At 40.2% G+C, this 19,399-nt stretch overlaps 3 protein-coding genes across 3 annotated transcripts; 1 reads left to right on the forward strand and 2 right to left on the reverse strand.

Moving 5' to 3' along the window:
• Positions 1-532: 532 nt before the first annotated feature.
• On the reverse strand, positions 533-6,522 carry LOC306838287 (inward rectifier potassium channel 2-like). The gene is made up of 2 exons (XM_079366384.1): positions 6,216-6,522; positions 533-4,056 (listed from the first exon to the last, which is right to left on the reverse strand). The coding sequence occupies exon 2, from the start codon at positions 3,815-3,817 to the stop codon at positions 2,501-2,503; it is 1,317 nt and encodes a 438-aa protein (XP_079222510.1). The 5' UTR covers positions 3,818-4,056; positions 6,216-6,522; the 3' UTR covers positions 533-2,500.
• An 843-nt stretch (positions 6,523-7,365) lies between these two features.
• On the reverse strand, positions 7,366-12,848 carry LOC306838518 (inward rectifier potassium channel 16-like). Its single transcript, XM_079366725.1, has 2 exons — positions 12,731-12,848; positions 7,366-9,199 (listed from the first exon to the last, which is right to left on the reverse strand). The coding sequence occupies exon 2, from the start codon at positions 9,170-9,172 to the stop codon at positions 8,024-8,026; it is 1,149 nt and encodes a 382-aa protein (XP_079222851.1). The 5' UTR covers positions 9,173-9,199; positions 12,731-12,848; the 3' UTR covers positions 7,366-8,023.
• Positions 12,849-15,439: 2,591 nt separating this feature from the next.
• LOC306838517 (ligand-gated cation channel ZACN-like) lies at positions 15,440-19,208 on the forward strand. The gene is made up of 9 exons (XM_079366724.1): positions 15,440-15,870; positions 15,967-16,112; positions 16,295-16,339; positions 16,422-16,528; positions 16,634-16,803; positions 17,815-17,936; positions 18,095-18,305; positions 18,388-18,549; positions 18,639-19,208. Exons 1-9 carry the CDS (start codon positions 15,807-15,809, stop codon positions 18,893-18,895), a joined length of 1,284 nt encoding a protein of 427 aa, XP_079222850.1. The 5' UTR covers positions 15,440-15,806; the 3' UTR covers positions 18,896-19,208.
• The last annotated feature ends 191 nt before the right edge of the window (positions 19,209-19,399 follow it).

The following is a 19,399-nucleotide window of genomic DNA, read 5'->3' on the forward strand; positions in this document are numbered from 1 at the left end:
ATCCCATCTGATGCATAATAGGGTTGTCTTTGTGGTTACGCTGTGTACGAGTAGTTAGTTGGCGATCTCAATCTCCTGGCTCCATTCTCTGTAGAGTATCAGTGTGTTATGTAATCTGTGTGTCAACAGATCACACTGATATAATTGATTTTTTTCTATTTTAAAATCCCTGAAAAAAAGTGAAAAAGATACTAGCCAATCACACTCATACCCACTGAGGGGGAATGAGGGGTTCTTTCCACTGCTGTCATTTGAAAGGACTTCCAGCAGAGCCAGCTGATATATAGCACAGGGTCTCTTTGGACCTTCGCAGCACTGGAGTGAGTGACTTTTGTGGGTTAGAGTAATTGATGTTTTGCGCTCTGACAGCCAGCAGCCTGACATTTGGGCCACAGCTCCAGAAAAAGGAGCAGCATGTCCAGATGCTCCACAGTATGGGTCGAAAGTACAAATTCAAAAACATCCTGTACATAATGCTGCAGAAGCACGGCTTAGCTCACATGACCACAGAAGAGCCAATATGGACGCAGTATAACAATCATTGTGTCAACTTCATAATGATTAAGTTGCATTTTTATTGGAAAAAAAAGACACAAACAGTTTTCAACAACTGCAATATCAATATACAGCATTTGTCTTATAATTTACAAAAAGATAAAAAAAATCTGTACAGTCCGTGGTTTGTGCAGGAAGGTGGGAAGACCATGGTAGAAAAATAAAGACCTAAGACAGGAGAGTTGTCAATGAGAGATCAGATAAAGCATTTTATGAAGTTGTCTTTAACCAGAGATGCAGAGAAGCGTTCTGGTTTCCACTGACATGTGAATGTGTCACAAAAAGAACTTTTTAAGAAAACAATTAAAGCTCAATCTTTCATAAGACTGGAGTCAAGAAATTGCACTCAACAAACCTGCTTGTTATAAAGACAAGGCGAGGGCCCATTCAGAAATGACAAGTGAACTTCACAAGACCTGCAGTGGTTAAGAGTGAGGGGTTACATGGGATGTTTCCGAATTCTGCACGCCAACACTGATGTTAATATCATGCAGATAAGTCAAAAGCAAATGATTGAATGTTTTAAGAGCCAACCTCTGTTAGATCAGGACACGTTCAAACCAACAAAACTCACAGATAGTTGAGTCCTTATATTTACACATTTGGCGTGTGTGTGTGTGTGTGTGTGTGTGTGTGTGTGTGTGTGTGTGTGTGTGTGTGTGTGTGTGTGTGTGTGTGTGTGTGTGTGTGTGTGTGTGTGTGTGTGTGTGTGTGTGTGTGTGTGTGTGTGTGTGTGTGTGTGTGTGTGTGTGTGTGTGTGTGTGGGGGGGGTTCTTTTTGGTGAGAGAAAAAGTGCACTAAAGCTTTGGAGAACACACTGACAGAATCATGCTCGTCTACATCTACAAATCACATCGTAGGCTGCATCTGCAATCTTCAAAACGGATACTTGTAAAGACAAATAATACATTTTGGCTCCTAGATTTCCCCTCTAAATAATATGTAACTTAGCAGCACTTTATCATCAACATTCATAACCTCGGCTCAGCGGCTGAACTTCCTGTCACATTCTCCCATCGATCTGTATTGCACATTAGAACATGAAGACCTTCAAGGAAGGGCCTAAGCATACTGCACAGAGAATCACCTTTTAAATGTTTTTTTGTTTGTTTTTTTTTTCATTTTGTTTTGTTTTGGGTTTTTTTGACCATCGACAACTATTGCAGTGTGTGCTTACTGGAAGCCAAACCTCCCCTCAGGACTGACTCTTTTTAAGGCACACACATTGCAACAAGATGCCGTACCTTGACAGGATAATAGTTTGATGAGCATAGAGTACTTGTGCTCACCGTTTGCGAAAGATATCTTTGTCCTGCGTTGCATCATGAGAACACAAAGACCACCACATAAACAGAACCATTAAAATAATTTGCTATGAGACCAGCTCATTAACAAACCTTTACACCGCCGGTGTTTTGACATTTCACGTACCTTTTTGAATACAATTCTTGAATTCAAAATTACCAAAGTAAGTCATATATCGGTTGGCATTTAAAGAAAATCTCTTATTTAAATGAGATATATTGAAGTCATTTTAGAAGTCACGACCTTTTGTGACATTAAGGCTAAAATACAGCTAATGCTGACATTTTTCCAGTTGGGAAGTTGCAATTTAATAAATAATACATCCGTTTTTGAGCAAACCTTTTCTTTTGTTTGTGTTTTCCAATTTGACTATCTCTCTAATATTTAAAGAAAGACAGACTTCACAGAGTGTAAGTGATGGCATGTAGCCCATCTCATATCTCAAGCTTTATGCAACCAATTCATGTATCTGTACCCACTTTCACTATAAACAGCCAGTATGTCTGGTTTTCCCATGGGGTCTTATGGCTAAACTTTTGCATAGAGGATGTTTTACTCAAATCACAGTCTTTCATTAAACAGCATTCAGCTAGTTGTGACATGCCCTGCAGAATTGTTTAACTCTTCTTTATCTCAGTAGTCATATTTCTGATTCTGCCGTTAAAGGCATTGTTTCCAAAGGCAAAGAGTCCAGATTGCTTTCAGAGTCCGACACAACATCTGCGTTTGTGTCCTCATGTGCAAAGACCTCAACGCCCCTCATCTCCTTGTTGTCCTCCTCCTCAAACTCCTCCTCCAACTCCACTTTTTCCAGAGCCACCTCATTCTCGTAACAAAAGGAGTTCCTCTGACTGGAGGCGTTGGAATTCCTCTCAGCGAGTTCCCTGGCACTACAGTCAGGTGTGCTGGGCACCTCGTATGTGTTTTCAAAGCGTGAGTAGTCCACTTTGTAGTAGTTCTTCTCCTCAAAGAGCACAGGCTCGAAGCGGTGGCCCCAGAGGATCTCACTGGCCACGTAGGAGCTCCGGCACTGCGTGGTCATTGCTGTAGCCTCGACCATGCCCTCTAGAATTACAACGATCTCAAACTCTGATGCCTCCAACTCATGTTTGCTCATCTCATAAAACGGACTGTCCTCGTCAATCTCGTGAACGATGGTGATTGGTGACACCAGGAAGATTCTGTCAATGCCACTGTCGAAGCCCACGTCAATGTCCACCTGATCCAGAGGGATGTACTCACCCTCAGCGGTGGTGCGGGACTTGAGTAGCTGGGCCCGAACGTGGGCTTCCACCAGGTGACTCTTCCTCAAGTTCCCAACGCGCCACATGAGGCAAAGTTTACCGTCCCTCATGGCCACTGTAGCATAATGGCTGAACACCAGGGTCTCGTTCCTCTTTTTGGGCTTGGCCATCTTGGCCATGACTGCACCGATGATGAAAGCATCGATGATGCAGCCCACAATGCTTTGGAAGACAACCATGAAGACAGCAACAGGGCATTCCTCTGTTACATATCTGTAGCCGTAGCCAATAGTGGTTTGGGTCTCCACGGAGAACAAAAAGGCAGCCGTGAAGCTGTCCACATTGGAAACACACATTTGAGTCTCGTTGTTTAAGTCCCCGTAAGAGAGGGCCACTAACCAGAAGACAAAGCCAAAAAACAACCAAGAAAGCAGGAAAGAAAGGCAGAACACGAGCAGCATCCAGCGCCAGCGGATGTCCACACAAGTGGTAAAGATATCTGCCAGGTACCGCTGGCCTTTCTCGCTCATATTGATAAACTGCACGTTGCAGTGGCCATCCTTCCTGACAAAGCGACTCTGACGTTGGTGCTCCGTGTGCACCTTGTTGACGTTGCCATTTCCGTAGCCATTTGGGACGGCAATTGCGGCCAGCTTCATGCCGTCTTCCTCAGAGGACACAATGCTGTAACGGTGGCTTCGCACGCTCCCCATTGCTGCCGCCTGGGGGGGCTGGGCCGAATCTGCTTTGGAAAACAGTCTAAGTTTTTGGTAGAAGCGTTGGAGAAACAGTTTTGAATGATCCAAGGGCCAAACTCAGCTGAAAATAGGGACTAGATCCTGCAGGGAATGAGGGCGGCTGGGCCTGTGCTTCCGCAGGCGTGCTGTGCACCTTTGGTGAGGACGCGTCACTCCTCGCTGACGGCTGCTTTGAACCTCATCAGTGAAGTGAGCTGTGGAAATAACAGGCAGAGAGAGAAAAAAAAAAACAGTTTTAAAGTTATTGGCAGGAACCAGAGCAAAGATCAGTGCGTGTGGGTGTGTGGTTACCTGCCGTCTAAATAATGCATTGTACACTCAAAGTTAGCTGCGCAATGCCAGCGTCCACAGATAGTGTAAGTAATGAATGCAGTTTGGTATTAAAAGCATAGAAAAACATTGGTACGCATTAACAGTAGTAGATAAGACATATAATTCAAACACTAAGAAAGCTGACAAAGTGGGATAGTGTGTGTACCATACTTAATGTAAGTATTAATTAGGCATGTTAGTCCACGGGGAGCTGAGTCAAATTACAGATCGTGTTCATGTGAAACCAGTGAGCCGCTGGTACAGAGTAGCAGCTTTGTAGGAGTGTTCCCACACGCTGCACATACATAAGAGAGGAGGCGATGCATAACATGTTGCTTGTGTTTAAAAGCTTTAATAACTCTCGAATGTCACTAAATTCCATGCTATTTAATCCCAGGTATTGAGAGTAAAGCCAGGTGCACATGCATGACCAAAACTTAATTCTCAGCAGCAGCACATCCCACAATAACATGTAATGAAGGTTGCAGCTAGAGCTTTCCTAGAGGATGGCTGTCTTTCTCTGAAAACGGTAACCTTGCGCCCTATGTAACAGAGTCACAAGGACAGTTAAATTAGAAAAGCTATCGACTCGGTGTGTGGCCTGAAAGGTCCAATAAAATGCAGCACCACAGGCTACAACAGACCATGGTCAGCCGGACATGTCCTGCTCTTGCCAAAATAACGTCCCATCTCCGAGTTTGACTCTTTCACATCTGAAACTCAAATGATCCAAAAAAAGACAAAGTTTGACAGGAAATCGAATAGCCTTTTTTTTTTTTTTTTTTAAGGAAGTAGTTAAAATTTTGATTTTAAAAACATTTCACATTCCTTCATGTTGTCATATTTGAATTAAACTCAAAGGAAAGTGATTGAATTTCATGTGGGTTGAGTTGTGCAGGACGCGATCCTAAATACCTCCCCTATTCTTTGTTTTTCTAAACTTGTGATGTCACAGCTGGGTCGACTACAAATAGCAACCTGTCACGCATACTATTGGGAATATGGGGCCCAGTCCATTCACAAATCAATGCATGCCAATTCATTTTCTTTATGGCATTCCAGTGATTTGACAAAAGTGCATAAAACAGTGAATTCCTCTTTTAAGCACATTTGAACACATTCTTGCATTATGCAAACTACATTTACAAACACATTAAATGAGATAATACACAATGTTTAGATCAGGTTAACTTCCCTACTTTTATCTAGTTAGTCATTCTTTCATGAGCCTTGGTTATTGGCTGCACAAAAGCATAGAATGTACCTACAATGCATCATTACATGAGAGGAGTGAAGTTGAAGAGGGTTGCTAAAAGGACATTTGTGTGGTACTTTGCAACTTTCGCAGCCTACACTTTACAGAGAATACAGTGAGCATACAGTGTTTCTCCTCGCTGGGGTTTCATTTGCTCACTATATCACAGCTCTCAGTGTTGCTGGATGGTAAAATGGTGAGAGCAAGGCCTCCATCGGCTGCACAAACTGTGATTGTTTGTTTTGCATGCTTTCTCCTTTAGAGTGACAGCAGAGGCAGATGGAAACTGGTTACATAAAGCTGCTCTATTTATTATTACACAAATCAATAATAACTTTACCAAACACCCAGTTGATTGTTGTAAGCTTCTGAATTATAGTTGATCACATTTTGTTTGTGATTTCACATGATTAACTTCAGTTATTTGCATTTCATCAGTTTCATTCTACAGCATCGTTTAAGTATTTGAGAATTCAGCACTGACTTCATAAGCTACATAGTTATGGTGTAATAATTAAAACAAGCACATGTTTGGACCGGATACGCCCTGAAACCTCAATTAGCAGGTGTATAAAACATGCAGCCAATAATAATATGTAGTATAATAAATTGTAGATGGTGTTCTTATAATAGACCATCCTTTTTGCAGTAAGAGATCGCATCAGTTCTTGCAGATTGCATCTGGCATATATCATATCTATAAACCATTTGATTATGTTATGGTCTTACTTCCGCGCGACATCACAGTCGTAATAGCTATAAATATGTCCCGCGTATTACACCTACCTGTTGGTCCTCTCTGTGCAAATCTGCCGTCTTCTTGTCGTGATAAGTCCCATATGTGCCAGTCTTGCACACTGCACGCTCCCTTTTCTTCTTACTGCTCTTTTGTTATGTTGACTAAGCTTCACGTCTGGCGCAGAAAATTCTGCCATAACCCTCTCCAGTAATACTGAGGAAGATGTTAGAGGATGCAAAGACAGACTTTTAAAACACGTGTGCCTATCCCCGCCTTCATCCGACCAGCAGCCAATAGGAAGCTGCAGCGCTTGTTCGAGAGAGTGAGCATGGAGGGTCTTTATTAACCAGTATTTACAGTCTACTATGCGATTAACTGTCTAGAGAGGAAGGTAAGAGGACTCGAGACACATTTTACCCAATGACCTTCAAAAACTTGACGTTTGTGAAACTTCTCCAAAATATTTTTAAAAAAAGGCGTTATTCCTTGAATAAGTTAAAATACTGAAACTGAAAATTTACTGAAAATTACAATATATGGGTCACATTACTGAATCTATGTAATTTTCTAAGTGAGAATAAAGCAGGTATACCAGGGTTTGCACAGCAGGCGGTGATCACCATCACTGATGAGTGATGTTAAGTGTGTTGAGTGAACACAAGGTGGCAGTGTAGAGCCACCAAAAAAAACAACAACGTAGTCCTTAAGATGAATGTTGACACGAGTTTTTGTTGTATTAATTGAGGAGAAAGCCATATTGTTTGGTGCTTATTTTCATGAAAAATTTGCACTAGCAACCTGAGGTGAGTTTCAAGTTAAACCCAAGGTGGGGGTCTTAGGATTCCTTTATATAAAGCTTATAGCGTTTTATAATGACTGAAAGAATTTTCAAATTAGCATATTCCAATAGAATTGCTCCTCAGAATTTTCATTACATTTGAGAAGTTATCTATAAATGATGTCTTAACATTTGAAGCCATTATGCTATTCATATGTCTTTACAATCACTGTGCAATGGTGATATGAGTTTAAAGGGAAGGTGAGATTTACCCTTTGCTGCATGTCTGTATATATTTAGTATTAGCCATGTATGCCTCATTGAAGATATTAATTTGGTCATTTGTTAAGTAATGCTGTTGTGTAATGTTTGTGTATTACTTTGTGTGTTTGTGTTAGGAGCCATTGACAATGAGATGCTTTAGAGGGCTATCTTTTAATAACTTCACATTCACTATGACAGGAATAATGTGTTCGCATTCAACAAAAAACATATTTAAGAAAACAACACCGTGGTGCATAAAAAGGGTTCAAACTGATTAAACATTCAAGTATTCTTAACACTTTCACAGTATTAGTATTTGTTTTTGTTTTTTTGCCTTTGTTGAGAAACAAAATAAGAAAAACGTTCCACCTTCAGGGTGCTAACAAATTATAAAAATGAAAAAAGGTTTGCATGCACAAAAATTCTAGTACTGACGCAGATATTATTAAAAAGGAATTTGCAGAGTACAATGGGTGAGCAAAGCTGAAGAAAAAACCCCAAAAGCTTCAGACTAACATCATGCTTGCCCTTGTGAATTTAGTCAAACGAACCAGAATTGATATCTCGTTTATTTTATGATGTTTATGATTTAGGCTAGGCTTGCCTGTTCTGATGTTTAAGCTTCTGCTGTGTCATGCTAGCTTGCTGCCTGCCTCCCTACTGATGTTAAACAAAAAATTGCTGCTTATGCATAAAAAAAGAATCTGGTTAACATAAATATATTTACATGAGTATCACATTGTTACATTTCTAAATTTGTTATAATCCACTCTTTATCACAACTTAGGAAAAGTATATTTCTCGTTGTTTACACTACAAACTAGTTTGGTGCAACACCTCCTCAGTGATGTCACGATTCACATGGTGAGCTTGTCCCTTTGTCTTGCCTGATGTAAAGAGAGAACCAGTGTACTTATTCCCCACTGCAGGACGTCTCCCCCTGTTAAACTCCTCCGCGCTGACCTGTGGAACCTGGACCCACGTGGTCTCATTGAAGCGAGCGAAGTCTACCTTGTAATGTTTCTTCCCTACTTTAAGCATGTCCTGGAAGCGCTGACTCCAACGGATGTCTGTTGGTTTGTAGCAGGTTCTCGTCTGGTGGAGCATTCCTGTAGTGTCTCCGGTGTAGGTGAAAGACAACACCAGCTCAAAGTCCTCTTCCTGTAAGGCGTCAGGTCCCAGTTTGTAGAAGGGACTCCCAGGCTCCAGCTTGTGGATAATGGTGGCCGGTGTGGCGAGGACAATGTCTGGATTCTGGATTTCAAGGTCCTGGTATGACATCAAAATGGACCCCTGTGGCTTTTTCACATAGCGGACTAACATAGCCCTGGCGACACCTTCCAGGATGTGATTCCCTCGGAAGTCTCCAAGTCGCCATGACAGACACATAACCCCGTCTCGCAGGTTGACCACGGCACAGCTGCTAAAACCCACGGTCTGAGCTCTCTTACGTGCAGATGCCATTTTAGCAACAGCTATACCAATGATGATGGTGTCAAGGAGGCAGCTGAACACATCCTGAACCGTCACAACGATAATGGCCACAATACAGTTCTCCGTCATCCCCCTGAAACCGTAGCCAATAGTAGCCTGCGTCTCCATGGAGTACAAAAAGGCTCCGGTGAAGCCACGCACGTTTTCCACACAAGGTGCATTATCTAGATCATCTACGTCTCCGTGTATGTATGCAATGAGCCAATAGCAGAGGCCGAAAAAGATCCAAGAGAGGATGTAAGAGAGGCAGAAGATGAGGAACATCACCCTCCAGCGGATTTCAACAAGTGTGGTGAAGATGTCCAGAAAGTATGGGCTCCAGTGTCCAGGGGCCTTCTGGAAAACAACAGGGAAGCGGCCATCTTTCTGCATGTAGCGGAGCCGCCTGCCTTCATTTTTCTTGCCAAGTGTGTGGACTGTGGTGTAGTAGGTATCGACGACTACCTGGTCACCTCTGTCGGAGCTCATTTTGACCAGACTTTATCTTTCACGCTCCTGCAGAAAGACAGAAATTATCAGTTGTATTTTGCATGCATGGGCAGGGAGGACAGCATCTTCCCTCATTACATATGGCTAAAGTGTAAAAGGCCTCCGGACTTGTTTGTAAAGCTGAACTCTTCATGTTTGAGCAAGCGACGTAGGTCACTTTGGGCCTCAGGCTAGCAGCAGTGAATGACTTGAGCAGTGCCTGCAGCTCAGGGTGTGAAAAATGTAGGCTACTTCAAGAGCAGGAGTTTGTAACCTGTTGATAATTTACCAGACGTTCCATTACAGTCTGGACACTGTCCTACACAGTTTTTCTACAAAGCTTACCATTAACACTTTAATGTGAACACTTGTATAAAGGGAGACGTTTTTCATCTGGCTGTTTGATTAAAAAAGACAACTTGGGAAGAAAAGGCAGAGGAACATATTATGACAATCAGAATCTATGTTATAGAATAGTGCTTTGGTTTAACACTTTTATCCCTCATCTATAACCAGAAGTGATTAACTTTTACTACCAAATGTACCAGACGTATAAAGGCACTGTGATCTTTGTGACCTGTTAAAACAAAAAAGGTGAAAATTGGTTTATCACACTCTTATATCAACAACATGACCTGTTAAACTGCTTGTTTTGTTACCATCTGAAACCTATAAAACTAAAAACCAGGTCAAGGCTCCCCAGCCTGGACTCTGTCCTCAATCCAAACCCTGGTTTTGGTTAACTGTGTTTCTTCTACTGTTTAATTTAATTACTAGTTTTACAGATTTTAAGGAATTTTTCAACAAGGTTTAACCTTAGCAAATGAAGGAAGTAGGAACTGATTGCAAACCAGCAATATTATTGACAAAACTGTAACCCTTGTGTCGATGGCAAACTGAATGGTGAACTGTGAGTAAAAACACTAAACAGCTCGCTCAAAAACAATTTTGCAGTCGTAGCCGTTTGTATTTTTTTCCTGGAGCAGAGTAGCAGAACAGGAACCCTTTAAGCATTAAGTTTATGCATCTCATATACTCTTAACTTTGGAGATTTTCTCCAAATGTTTCCTAATATTTAGGAGTGTTACATCTGCAGCTTTTAACAAAACCCCCCTTTGCTAAAAGTTGTGGGACATTGTAATGAATGTAAATAAAAAAACTAAACACATACTTAATTGAAAATAGCACAAAGTCAACATATGTCACGAATTTTGAAAATTGCATGAATTTGAAAAAATACTTGCCCATATACATTTGCTGTAAGCACAAAAATCCTTCACAATTTCTACCGTCTTGTGTTGTCACTGTCCCAACCTGTGTGTGTTGCTGGTATAAAATTCTAAATGGGCATTTTTTTCAAATACAATGACATTTATCAGTTTCAACTTATTGATACTTTGTGAGTGTGCTTTATTCAATTAAATATTGGTACTCCAGTCTTTTTAAAATTATTGAATTCTGTTTGTATTTATAATTTAAAAAAGTAATACATTAACACATAACTTCTCTTTCTATTCAACAATCAAAAAAACAGTTTCATACTTTCCCCCTCGTTTCTGTTGACGCTCTGTGTGCAGAAGATTTTGGTATTGAAGGTCATTAAGTATTTGTACATTTAACGGTTTTTCAATGTATGCATGCATTCCGGATATTTTAGAATTGATGTCCACTGAACAGAGCTTTAGACCCCTTATATTTCCCCATGACAAGTCGTCATATGTAAACCCTTCTTCACACTTTGTTTAGCAATGACCATTTAACAACATGCACTCAGGCTTCTGGGATCAGGGACATCAAACTCCCTTTTAAAAGACAATAACACACTGACAGGTCTAAACTGTCTGAAAAATGAAAGTGTGCCTCTTTTTTTAGGATGCCCATAAACAGTCTACTATTGATCTAAGAAAGTATGTCATGGTTAATTAAGCAAAACTTGAATCTGTGTTTGTCCTTATGAGGGTTAATTATTACCCTCTAACCACCTCTAAAAGTTTTCACCTCCAAATCTTTCCTCAAATGTCAAACTTTAACCACATCTCCTTGTATCCAGTGAGACAGCAAACACTCCGGAGTCCAGACATTTTTTTTATTTTTTTATCTCTGTGTTATACAGCACTTCAATTATCTGACAGCTCCTTGTGACTGATGAAAGGCACCTTATCAAGTTCTCGTTTGAGTGTTGAGTAAGCACGATCACTGATCGACACATTTCGCACACTGTGTTCTTCCTTCCGTCCACACCAGCTTTTATAGAACTTTTATTGCTTGTATAAATCAGCCTGTAAGTGATGTTAATCTGAGTTTATGAGCAGAAAAGTTTAATTTCACACCTGTGGTTTCACTGTGGAGCCAAACACAGTCTCAATCATAAGATTGAAAGTTATTTGTGCAAAATGAAATACAGCGATCCTGTCAGTTAGGTCAATCTTGATTGAAATACGATTTTCTTGTAGCTTGCATTAGCTTCTTTTTTCACTGAACTCATGACACGCACAATGAGACCTTAAAGTGAAAATCAGCCTCTTGTTGTGCAAGTTTGGTGGCTCAATAGTCACCGAATGAGTCATAAAACTGACATTTTCAGAACAGCAAGACAGCAGTTAAAATTCCAGGATAACATGTTGTCCTTTCTCTAATCACTCAATCATTTATTCTTCATCGGTGCAGAATATTTCCTTAAGTAGAATAGAAGAGCGCATGCAAGGAAAGCAAGTTACCAAGTAACCATCAGTTATAAATAGGCAAATGCTTGACTCGTAAGCTGCAGTGTCCCAGGTTTCAGACTGCTGCAGCTTGACTTCATGTTTTTTACACAGCAGGCAGTGAGAGCATGGACGGAAAACAGGTTACAGGACAGTGAGGTCTTAAAAAATATCACTGGGGCCGATATGTCCACCCCTCCTTCAGCTCTCTTTGCACAAGAAACCAACAGGGAAAACTACCAGGACTTGAGGTACAGCGTTTGACTTATCGCGACAATTTTGCTCGACTGTAAATGTGTCCTTGTCTCTGTATCGACCTATACATTTCTATTACACTTACTTCCTTCTCTTTATTTCAGGTCCTCCTCTAAGACAATAATTTGAGACCTTCTGAAATTATAGTTTTTGCTTTATGACTGCTGTCAAAAGTCTTCAGATAAAATTGTGAAACAGCTTTCATTTTGTTGGATTCTTTGACATGCTCAAACAATCTTAATCATGATTTTCCATTTTAAAATTAAATGCACTTAGTGGCTTAAATCATAACAATGATTTCCTATGTTTAACAATAAATGCATCATGGAAACAACAGACAAAGGAAATGTTTTCAAAGATGTATTGTCATCTTTAGTGAGGTGTCTTGTGTTCATGGTGATCATTCAGAAGATATGTTTATAAGCAGAACATTTATAATCTTTCATTGTAACATCTCGTGGTTATTCCCTCTTTGCCGGCTGAACTTTTTTAAGAATATTTTATTACACATATTTGTACCTATTCAGCTGTTTTTGGAATACTGTAGCTTCTTACCTCAAACATTCTGCATAGTTTGTGTGTATTTAAGTATTCAACTTACTTGCAGAGTAGAATTGAGAGTTGTCAGGTGTCACATCAGCCCATCAGAACCTGCCAAGCATTGAACGATATGTTGCCACAGGTCAAGTCACCTCTGTGTTCAGCTTGCTGCAGAGTGTTGAGCGGCCGCTCTGGTCCTGAGGCAAAGTCTTTGTTTTCTTCGAATATCGCGCTTCCCACTGAAATCTTATTGGACAATGTGGAAGAATTTATGACCCATGGAATATTTTCCTTTCATGCACAAACCTTGAAGGTCCTCTTAATGTGTTAACTGTTTCTGAATGGATTCTGGATTATGTAATCTGAACAGACTTTAATGATAACAAAAGATAAATACCGATTATTTATGGCTTGTTAAGCAATTTTCAGAGTATATAAAAGTAATTTGTCTTCATATTTCTGTGAGTCATTAGACGAAAAGTTAACCTTTGCTCCACCAGGTAGAGATCCCTGCTATTGGCACGGGGTTTCTCTTTGTCCCACTCGTCCTCAATATGATTGTGATAAGGCCGCAGAGATCACAGCTTGAACCGCCGGGACATGCTGACTTTTAAAGCCTATTTATGGCAGTCATAAGAGCACCACTGGCTGTAAGGAAGAGGTGAACAACATCAAAACAGCCTTCTTGTGCTTTTAAAAATAGAACAGGACCTTCTGAAGTCTACCTGAATCTTCCTGTATTGGTTTTCTTCAGGATGATGTGTGAAGACACAGATAAGAGACATTCCTCTGAGAGATAACCTAGAAAACAGGTCTGTCATTTGCAGGCAGAGGCTGAATAATGAATGAGTGAAAGCGTTGGCTGGAAGAAAATAGTGTCACTTCCTTTAGAACAGTACATAATAAAACCCATAAACTGCATGACTGTTTATGGATTTATTGATTGAAGTGTCATGCTCCATGTGAGGCCAGCACTTTAGGTTTACCTAATCTCAAATATAAAGGAAACTGCCGCAGCTACTATAGCCTTTGTTTTAATCTGAGTAGCCATGTATTTAATGGCATGTGACAAGTGAAGGAAAGAGACATACATGAACATCAACAAGCTCTGTTTATTGAAGAAAGATTCCGCTGGGTCAATTTTATTAATGTATGGTTTCTTAAGTAGCTTTTTGGCTCTTTGTGAGCGCTTTTAGTCTCATTTTGTTTGAGGTTTTATTTTTCAGTTCTCTATTGGGAGTCTTTCTTATGCATTTATTATATTGTTTTATTCTCATGACTTTGTTGTTTTTCTTGTGTTCTGATACCCTAACGGTTATGTACTGAAGCCTCTCCTCCCAATGTTTCCTGTCCCTCTTCAGCGGTCCTATCCATTGGAGGCAAAAATGCCCAAAAAATACCTTTAAAAAACCCCCCCACACCTTTGTTGTTTTGCTTGTCTTGCTCTTGCCCCAAACTACATCTTAGAGATGTTGAATCTAAAGGAGACAGAGCCTTTGCAAGCAGGGCCCCTCGACTTTGAAACAACCTTACCTGAGGAGATCAGGCAAGCAGTTTGAGTGTTTTTTATTTGTGGTATCCATGAGTCAGCCACTTCCCCCTCTTTCCTATCATAATGAACCCAAGGAAATATGATCATATATTGGGAGAAAGACTGGGGAAGCTTAATTTATATACAAACATACTGTTTTATTAGAAGTAATTAGTAATTGAGTATATGAAGCAATGGTGTACATGTATTCAGCAGTGTTTTCTTAATAAAACCAAAAGGAAAAATAACAGGAACTATGTAGAACAACTATGAATGAAGATGGGAAGCAGGCCGTGGGACCAGCATGAGAGACAGCCTGAACAGCCTGGAGAGCACTGAAGTGTACTCTTTGTCTGACATGTTTTAGACCACATGGTGATAACCTCTGCTCTGACAGGTAATGATCAGGTTAATCAGGTATGAAACACATTTCAGATAAAAGAACCAGTTACGCAATGGTCCAATAGTCCAAAAACAGGGGCGCTGCTTGTCACCAGGCTAGGGAGGCAACTGCTTGGGGCCCCAGACCATTAGGGGGCCCCAATGCAGCGGCCGAGAATGTGCAAACTTTTGCAATGACGGTTGGAAACCTTCCCCATCTGACAACAGCCTCTGTCTCGCTGCCCTGCTGAACGCTGGTCGGAGGGCCCCACAATTGACTTATTTAACAGACTCTAGGATCACATATTATGCAACATTTTTGCAGCTGAAAAGTATGTAGAACACAATATCATGTTGTATGAAGGGTTTAAAATCACTTTACTACCCCTAAAAATAAATGTGACGTACAGCCCCATCATGGTGCCCATTTTTCCATTCCAAATCTGTGTTCTTGCTTGTCTCTTTGTGGCATATAAATAAAGGTAATGCCAATAAAACATGCTCATTCATTCAAGGACAAAATGAATGACAGATTTATCTTTAAGTTTAATCATCACAAAATGACTTTATTTTTTCATGACCTATGTCAAATGTTCAAGCTCACACTTCACCTCCAGGCTGTAATAACTCGCATACATGCAGAGGCAGTGCAGCATAGCAATAATTTTCTTTATATAACTAAATCATTATTGACTCAGAAAGTCAAAACAGAGTGTTTTTAATGGCCCTACTGTAAGAAGACACGCAGACTTTACTCTGAAGCCACAGCACACATGCAAGTCTTTGTCTTTGAGGCAGACTCCTGCCGTCATTATTGGCAGCTTAAGGTCACCGTCCCGTCTTACAACCACAGTCTCATTGTAATGTAGAGCAGCATGGCCAGCTATAATGAAAACTGACAGGTGGATCTACCTGTAACTGCTCAAAGGTAAACAGAGAGTAAGAGTAATTGCATTTCTGTCTGGACTGTTTACACAGGATCAATGACGGATAAGCTGCAAAACTTAGCGTGATTAATAATGCAATGTCTTCTTCCACACAATTGTGGACCGGCCGTATTGTCTTGCTGTTTTTCCAGCATTGACTAAATTGTGATTGAGCGTCATAGACAGGACTATTTAAGGATCAAGTCAGACAGATACCTAAAGAAAGCCGAGGAAAGAAGGAATGATAAAAAACTTTGCGCTGTAATAGTCTTATTCCTGCAGGGACGCAGTTAAAAAGAATGACGCCTTTTTTCACCAACATTGTGTGGATGGTAGTTCTGTTGCTCATTCATCAAACAACAGGTAAGTGTCTCTCACTTATATCTGTGAAAGAGATAGAAAAGTGTGTTTCAGTAAAACTATTGAAATCTTTGGCTCACTTTTGATCTCTTATTTCAGGAGGTTCGGATCCTAAAACCAGTTGCACCAGCCGTAGATGTCTGGCGGAAATGTTGATCAAGAGAGGCTTCTCATCTCAGCCACAGAGTGAAAACTGCACCCAAGTTATTGAAGTGCCTTTCATGGAGTACCAAACTCTGTCAGTTGTAAGTATTGTACTTATCAATTCATTGTGGTAAAGGAGCTTATCCAAGAACTCCACAATGTTAAACATTTTCACCCTTAAAATATGTTGAGGCCCAACTTAAATGTCATAAGATATCCGTTTTAACTTTAGTAGTTTTGATATTTATATGCTACTAACAACATGTACTGTCTCTTTTAACAGGACACTAAGAATCTCCTGCTGATAAGTCAAATTCGAGCCGATCTCGTAAGCATTAAAGTATTTCCAAATTGTCTGAAAGACATTTAGAGTCTGTTTTAAAACCATTAACTTTGATCTTGAACCACAGGTGTGGAAGGATACAGAGTTGTCCTGGGACGAATCTGTTTACCCGTTTGATACAGTCGTCCTTCCAGTAGATAAAGTCTGGACTCCAGAGATCCATATAACAAATGGGTCAGTCACTTACAGAGCATACACGCATCAAACTGTTAACAAAGAATTCCTGATTGTTTTTTTTTTTTTAAGTTAGTCTGACTCATCTGTGTCTCACCTGTGTAGAATATCAACCAGCATGAAGCACAGCTCCCGAGACCTGATAGTAAACTCTGATGGTACGGTGAAGCACTCTGTCATTATAAATGGTCAGGTGAACTGCGAAGTGAACTTGTTCAACTATCCCTTCGCTGGTGATGAATGCCCTGTTGCAATCCAAACCTGGACCTCTGGTGGTAAGCTTCTTCAAAAAAAAAAGTTTAAATATGTCATTCAACTCATTCTGTGGTCTATTTATTACCATTGATTTACAAGTTTACAATTACAAAATTGGAAGTAGATTGAGATTTTTTTTTTTAATCTTTGGTCATGGACAAGCAAATCAAAATTCAGCAAAAACTGCAGCTCAGTGAGTGGATACTTAAGGTATTCTTGGTTTGGGGCCAAACCTTTGACTTGTACATGTATCGCCTTGGCTTGGTTCATCTTAGCCGTCATTGCAGATGCTATCTGTTCATCGCAACAGTGACAGGAAGTCTTTGTCTCGTTCCCAGCAAAAGGTTTGAACAATCCCTTGAAAATGCGCTCCAACTCTGACGCTTGGCGTTACAGCTGCACTTGGTGTCCAAATACTTACAGTCAAGGTCTTCAGGTTTTCGCTAGCTTCTCCTTTGTCCTTCAAATGAATATTTTCCGGCCACCCACAGATCTATCGATGCCCCTTTAACACAAAAAAAATCACTGATTCAAAGTCAGTCATTAAATTTAGAAATGAAGCAGAGCATTCTCGCAAAGCTACGATACACCCACCTGATAGTCAAATCAGCCACGCCTCTTATTATGCCAAATTATTCTTAAATCTTAGTCATAATGTATTTGAAAATAGATGAGTTATTTGGAAAAAGTAACATATCTTATATATAATATGCAGAATCTAAAACAGTTGTTAAAAGACTGTAAACCGGTTTATTTCTGCTCACTATAATTGGCATTTAGATCCAGACTGACGGGGATTCTGCATTTTTTGCAACACAAACAGCCTCTGCAGTTGATTTTACGGTCCCAGTTCTGACAAGGCAACTAGCTCATCACAGTTTAGAATTTGGGGTTTGCACCAGGGGTGGCAAATAAGATCCAATTAAGGAGGGCCGTAACACCATGAATCTGCCCCTGCCCATTGTGAGTCTGTCACATCTAAAAGGTAATTCTGTGAAGAGCCGTTCTAAAGACAACTTTTCTTCCTCCAGGATGTGGTACAGAAATGAACTTCGATTATTTGAAGGTTGTTTCTGGCAGTCATGGAGATTGGAGTACAGACTATGTATCCCTGGAACAACAGGTGAATAGAGATGACCGCAACTACATCAAGGTAAGATGGTTGACGTACAGGTTGTATATATGGGCCGTGTATTGAAAGAATTAGTCTTATATTGGAGACAACATTACATGTTTAACTAGTACACATTTATCACTTTCTTCAACCAGGCTAGTTCTGCAAATAGGATTTGTGTCTGTTTTTCTCCTCAGGTTGGATTGTCAGTGAAATATCTCAACCCCTTCATAACTTTAATGCTGCCTAGTATTCTCCTCGTCTTGGCTGACGTGGTTAGCTTCGCTCTGCCGCTGGGAGGCGGTGAACGCAACTGTTTCAAGGTCACTCTGGTTCTCAGCTTCACCATGTTCCTTATCATTCTCAACAATGTGCTGCCTGGAGACAGCTCGTGCAGCCCAATCATCAGTCAGTCAGACACAAATCAACTCATCGCACTAAATGTATGTACAACATCATATGTAACTCTGTCTCTCTGTCTGTGCCGCAGGAACCCACTTTTGTATTTGTCTAGTCTTCATGGTGTTCAGCATGTTGATTTCAATGATCCTGACCGGGTTGGCCAACAATGGAAGTCTTATTTTCTGCTGCTGCTCCAAAAAAGATTCAAGGCAGGGAAACACGGGGAACGAGGAAGAAAAAGAGGATGAAGGTGAGAAATGCTTTTGACATTGAGCTTTCCTGGGCTTCATGTTTAAACTATTGCATGGCCTGCTATGATTGCTTCTTCATTCCTTGCAGAAGCCAAAGCTGACATTAGCGTGATAAAGCTGAATGCCTCCGAGGGAGAGAGTGGAATGCTCAAGAAGTTGGTCGACTTCATTGAAGAGCTCAAGGCAAAGACGGCGGAGGGTGAGAAATATAAGAAGATTGCTGAAAAAGTGGACAAGATATTTTTCTGGCTGTATTTAATTTTTGGCACTGCATATTTTATTGCCATGTCTTGTGTGATGGTTTTTCACAAATGTGAAGTCAATCACTTTGATTTCTGGTACTGATAGAACAAGCTAAATGTGTATTATGCATGCTAAGAAATACTATAATACAACTAATACTTATATAAAACATCTACACTGCTTTCCATAATATTTAACTTAATACTCTGATTAGACTTCACTTTTTGACATTTATCTGCTAAGATAAGCGACTGATAAAGTAAAAACATAGCATACACTTTGAACACATTATTGACTTCACTTGAATACGCCTAATAAAGTGTGCTGATTAGAACTTGAAGTTTGTCTCTGATGTCAGATTAGTTTGTTAGCCTTTCTCTGATCAAAAAACAATAAATTCATTTTTTACTCTTAATGTTATGTTATTCCGAATTGAATCCTCTGATTAACCTGAGTATTTAAAATACTAAAAATGATACATCTGAGTCATTTTTGGCGGTGATTATCTTGATCAATATGGAATTTTAAATTCAACAAAAGCAAAAAATGGTTTGCAGAAACTGCCGAGCACTGATGGTCCTTTGATGCCATCTAGTGGTCAACCTG

Source organism: Symphodus melops, assembly GCF_947650265.1.
Source record: "Symphodus melops genome assembly, chromosome: 17".
NCBI lineage: Eukaryota > Metazoa > Chordata > Actinopteri > Labriformes > Labridae > Symphodus > Symphodus melops.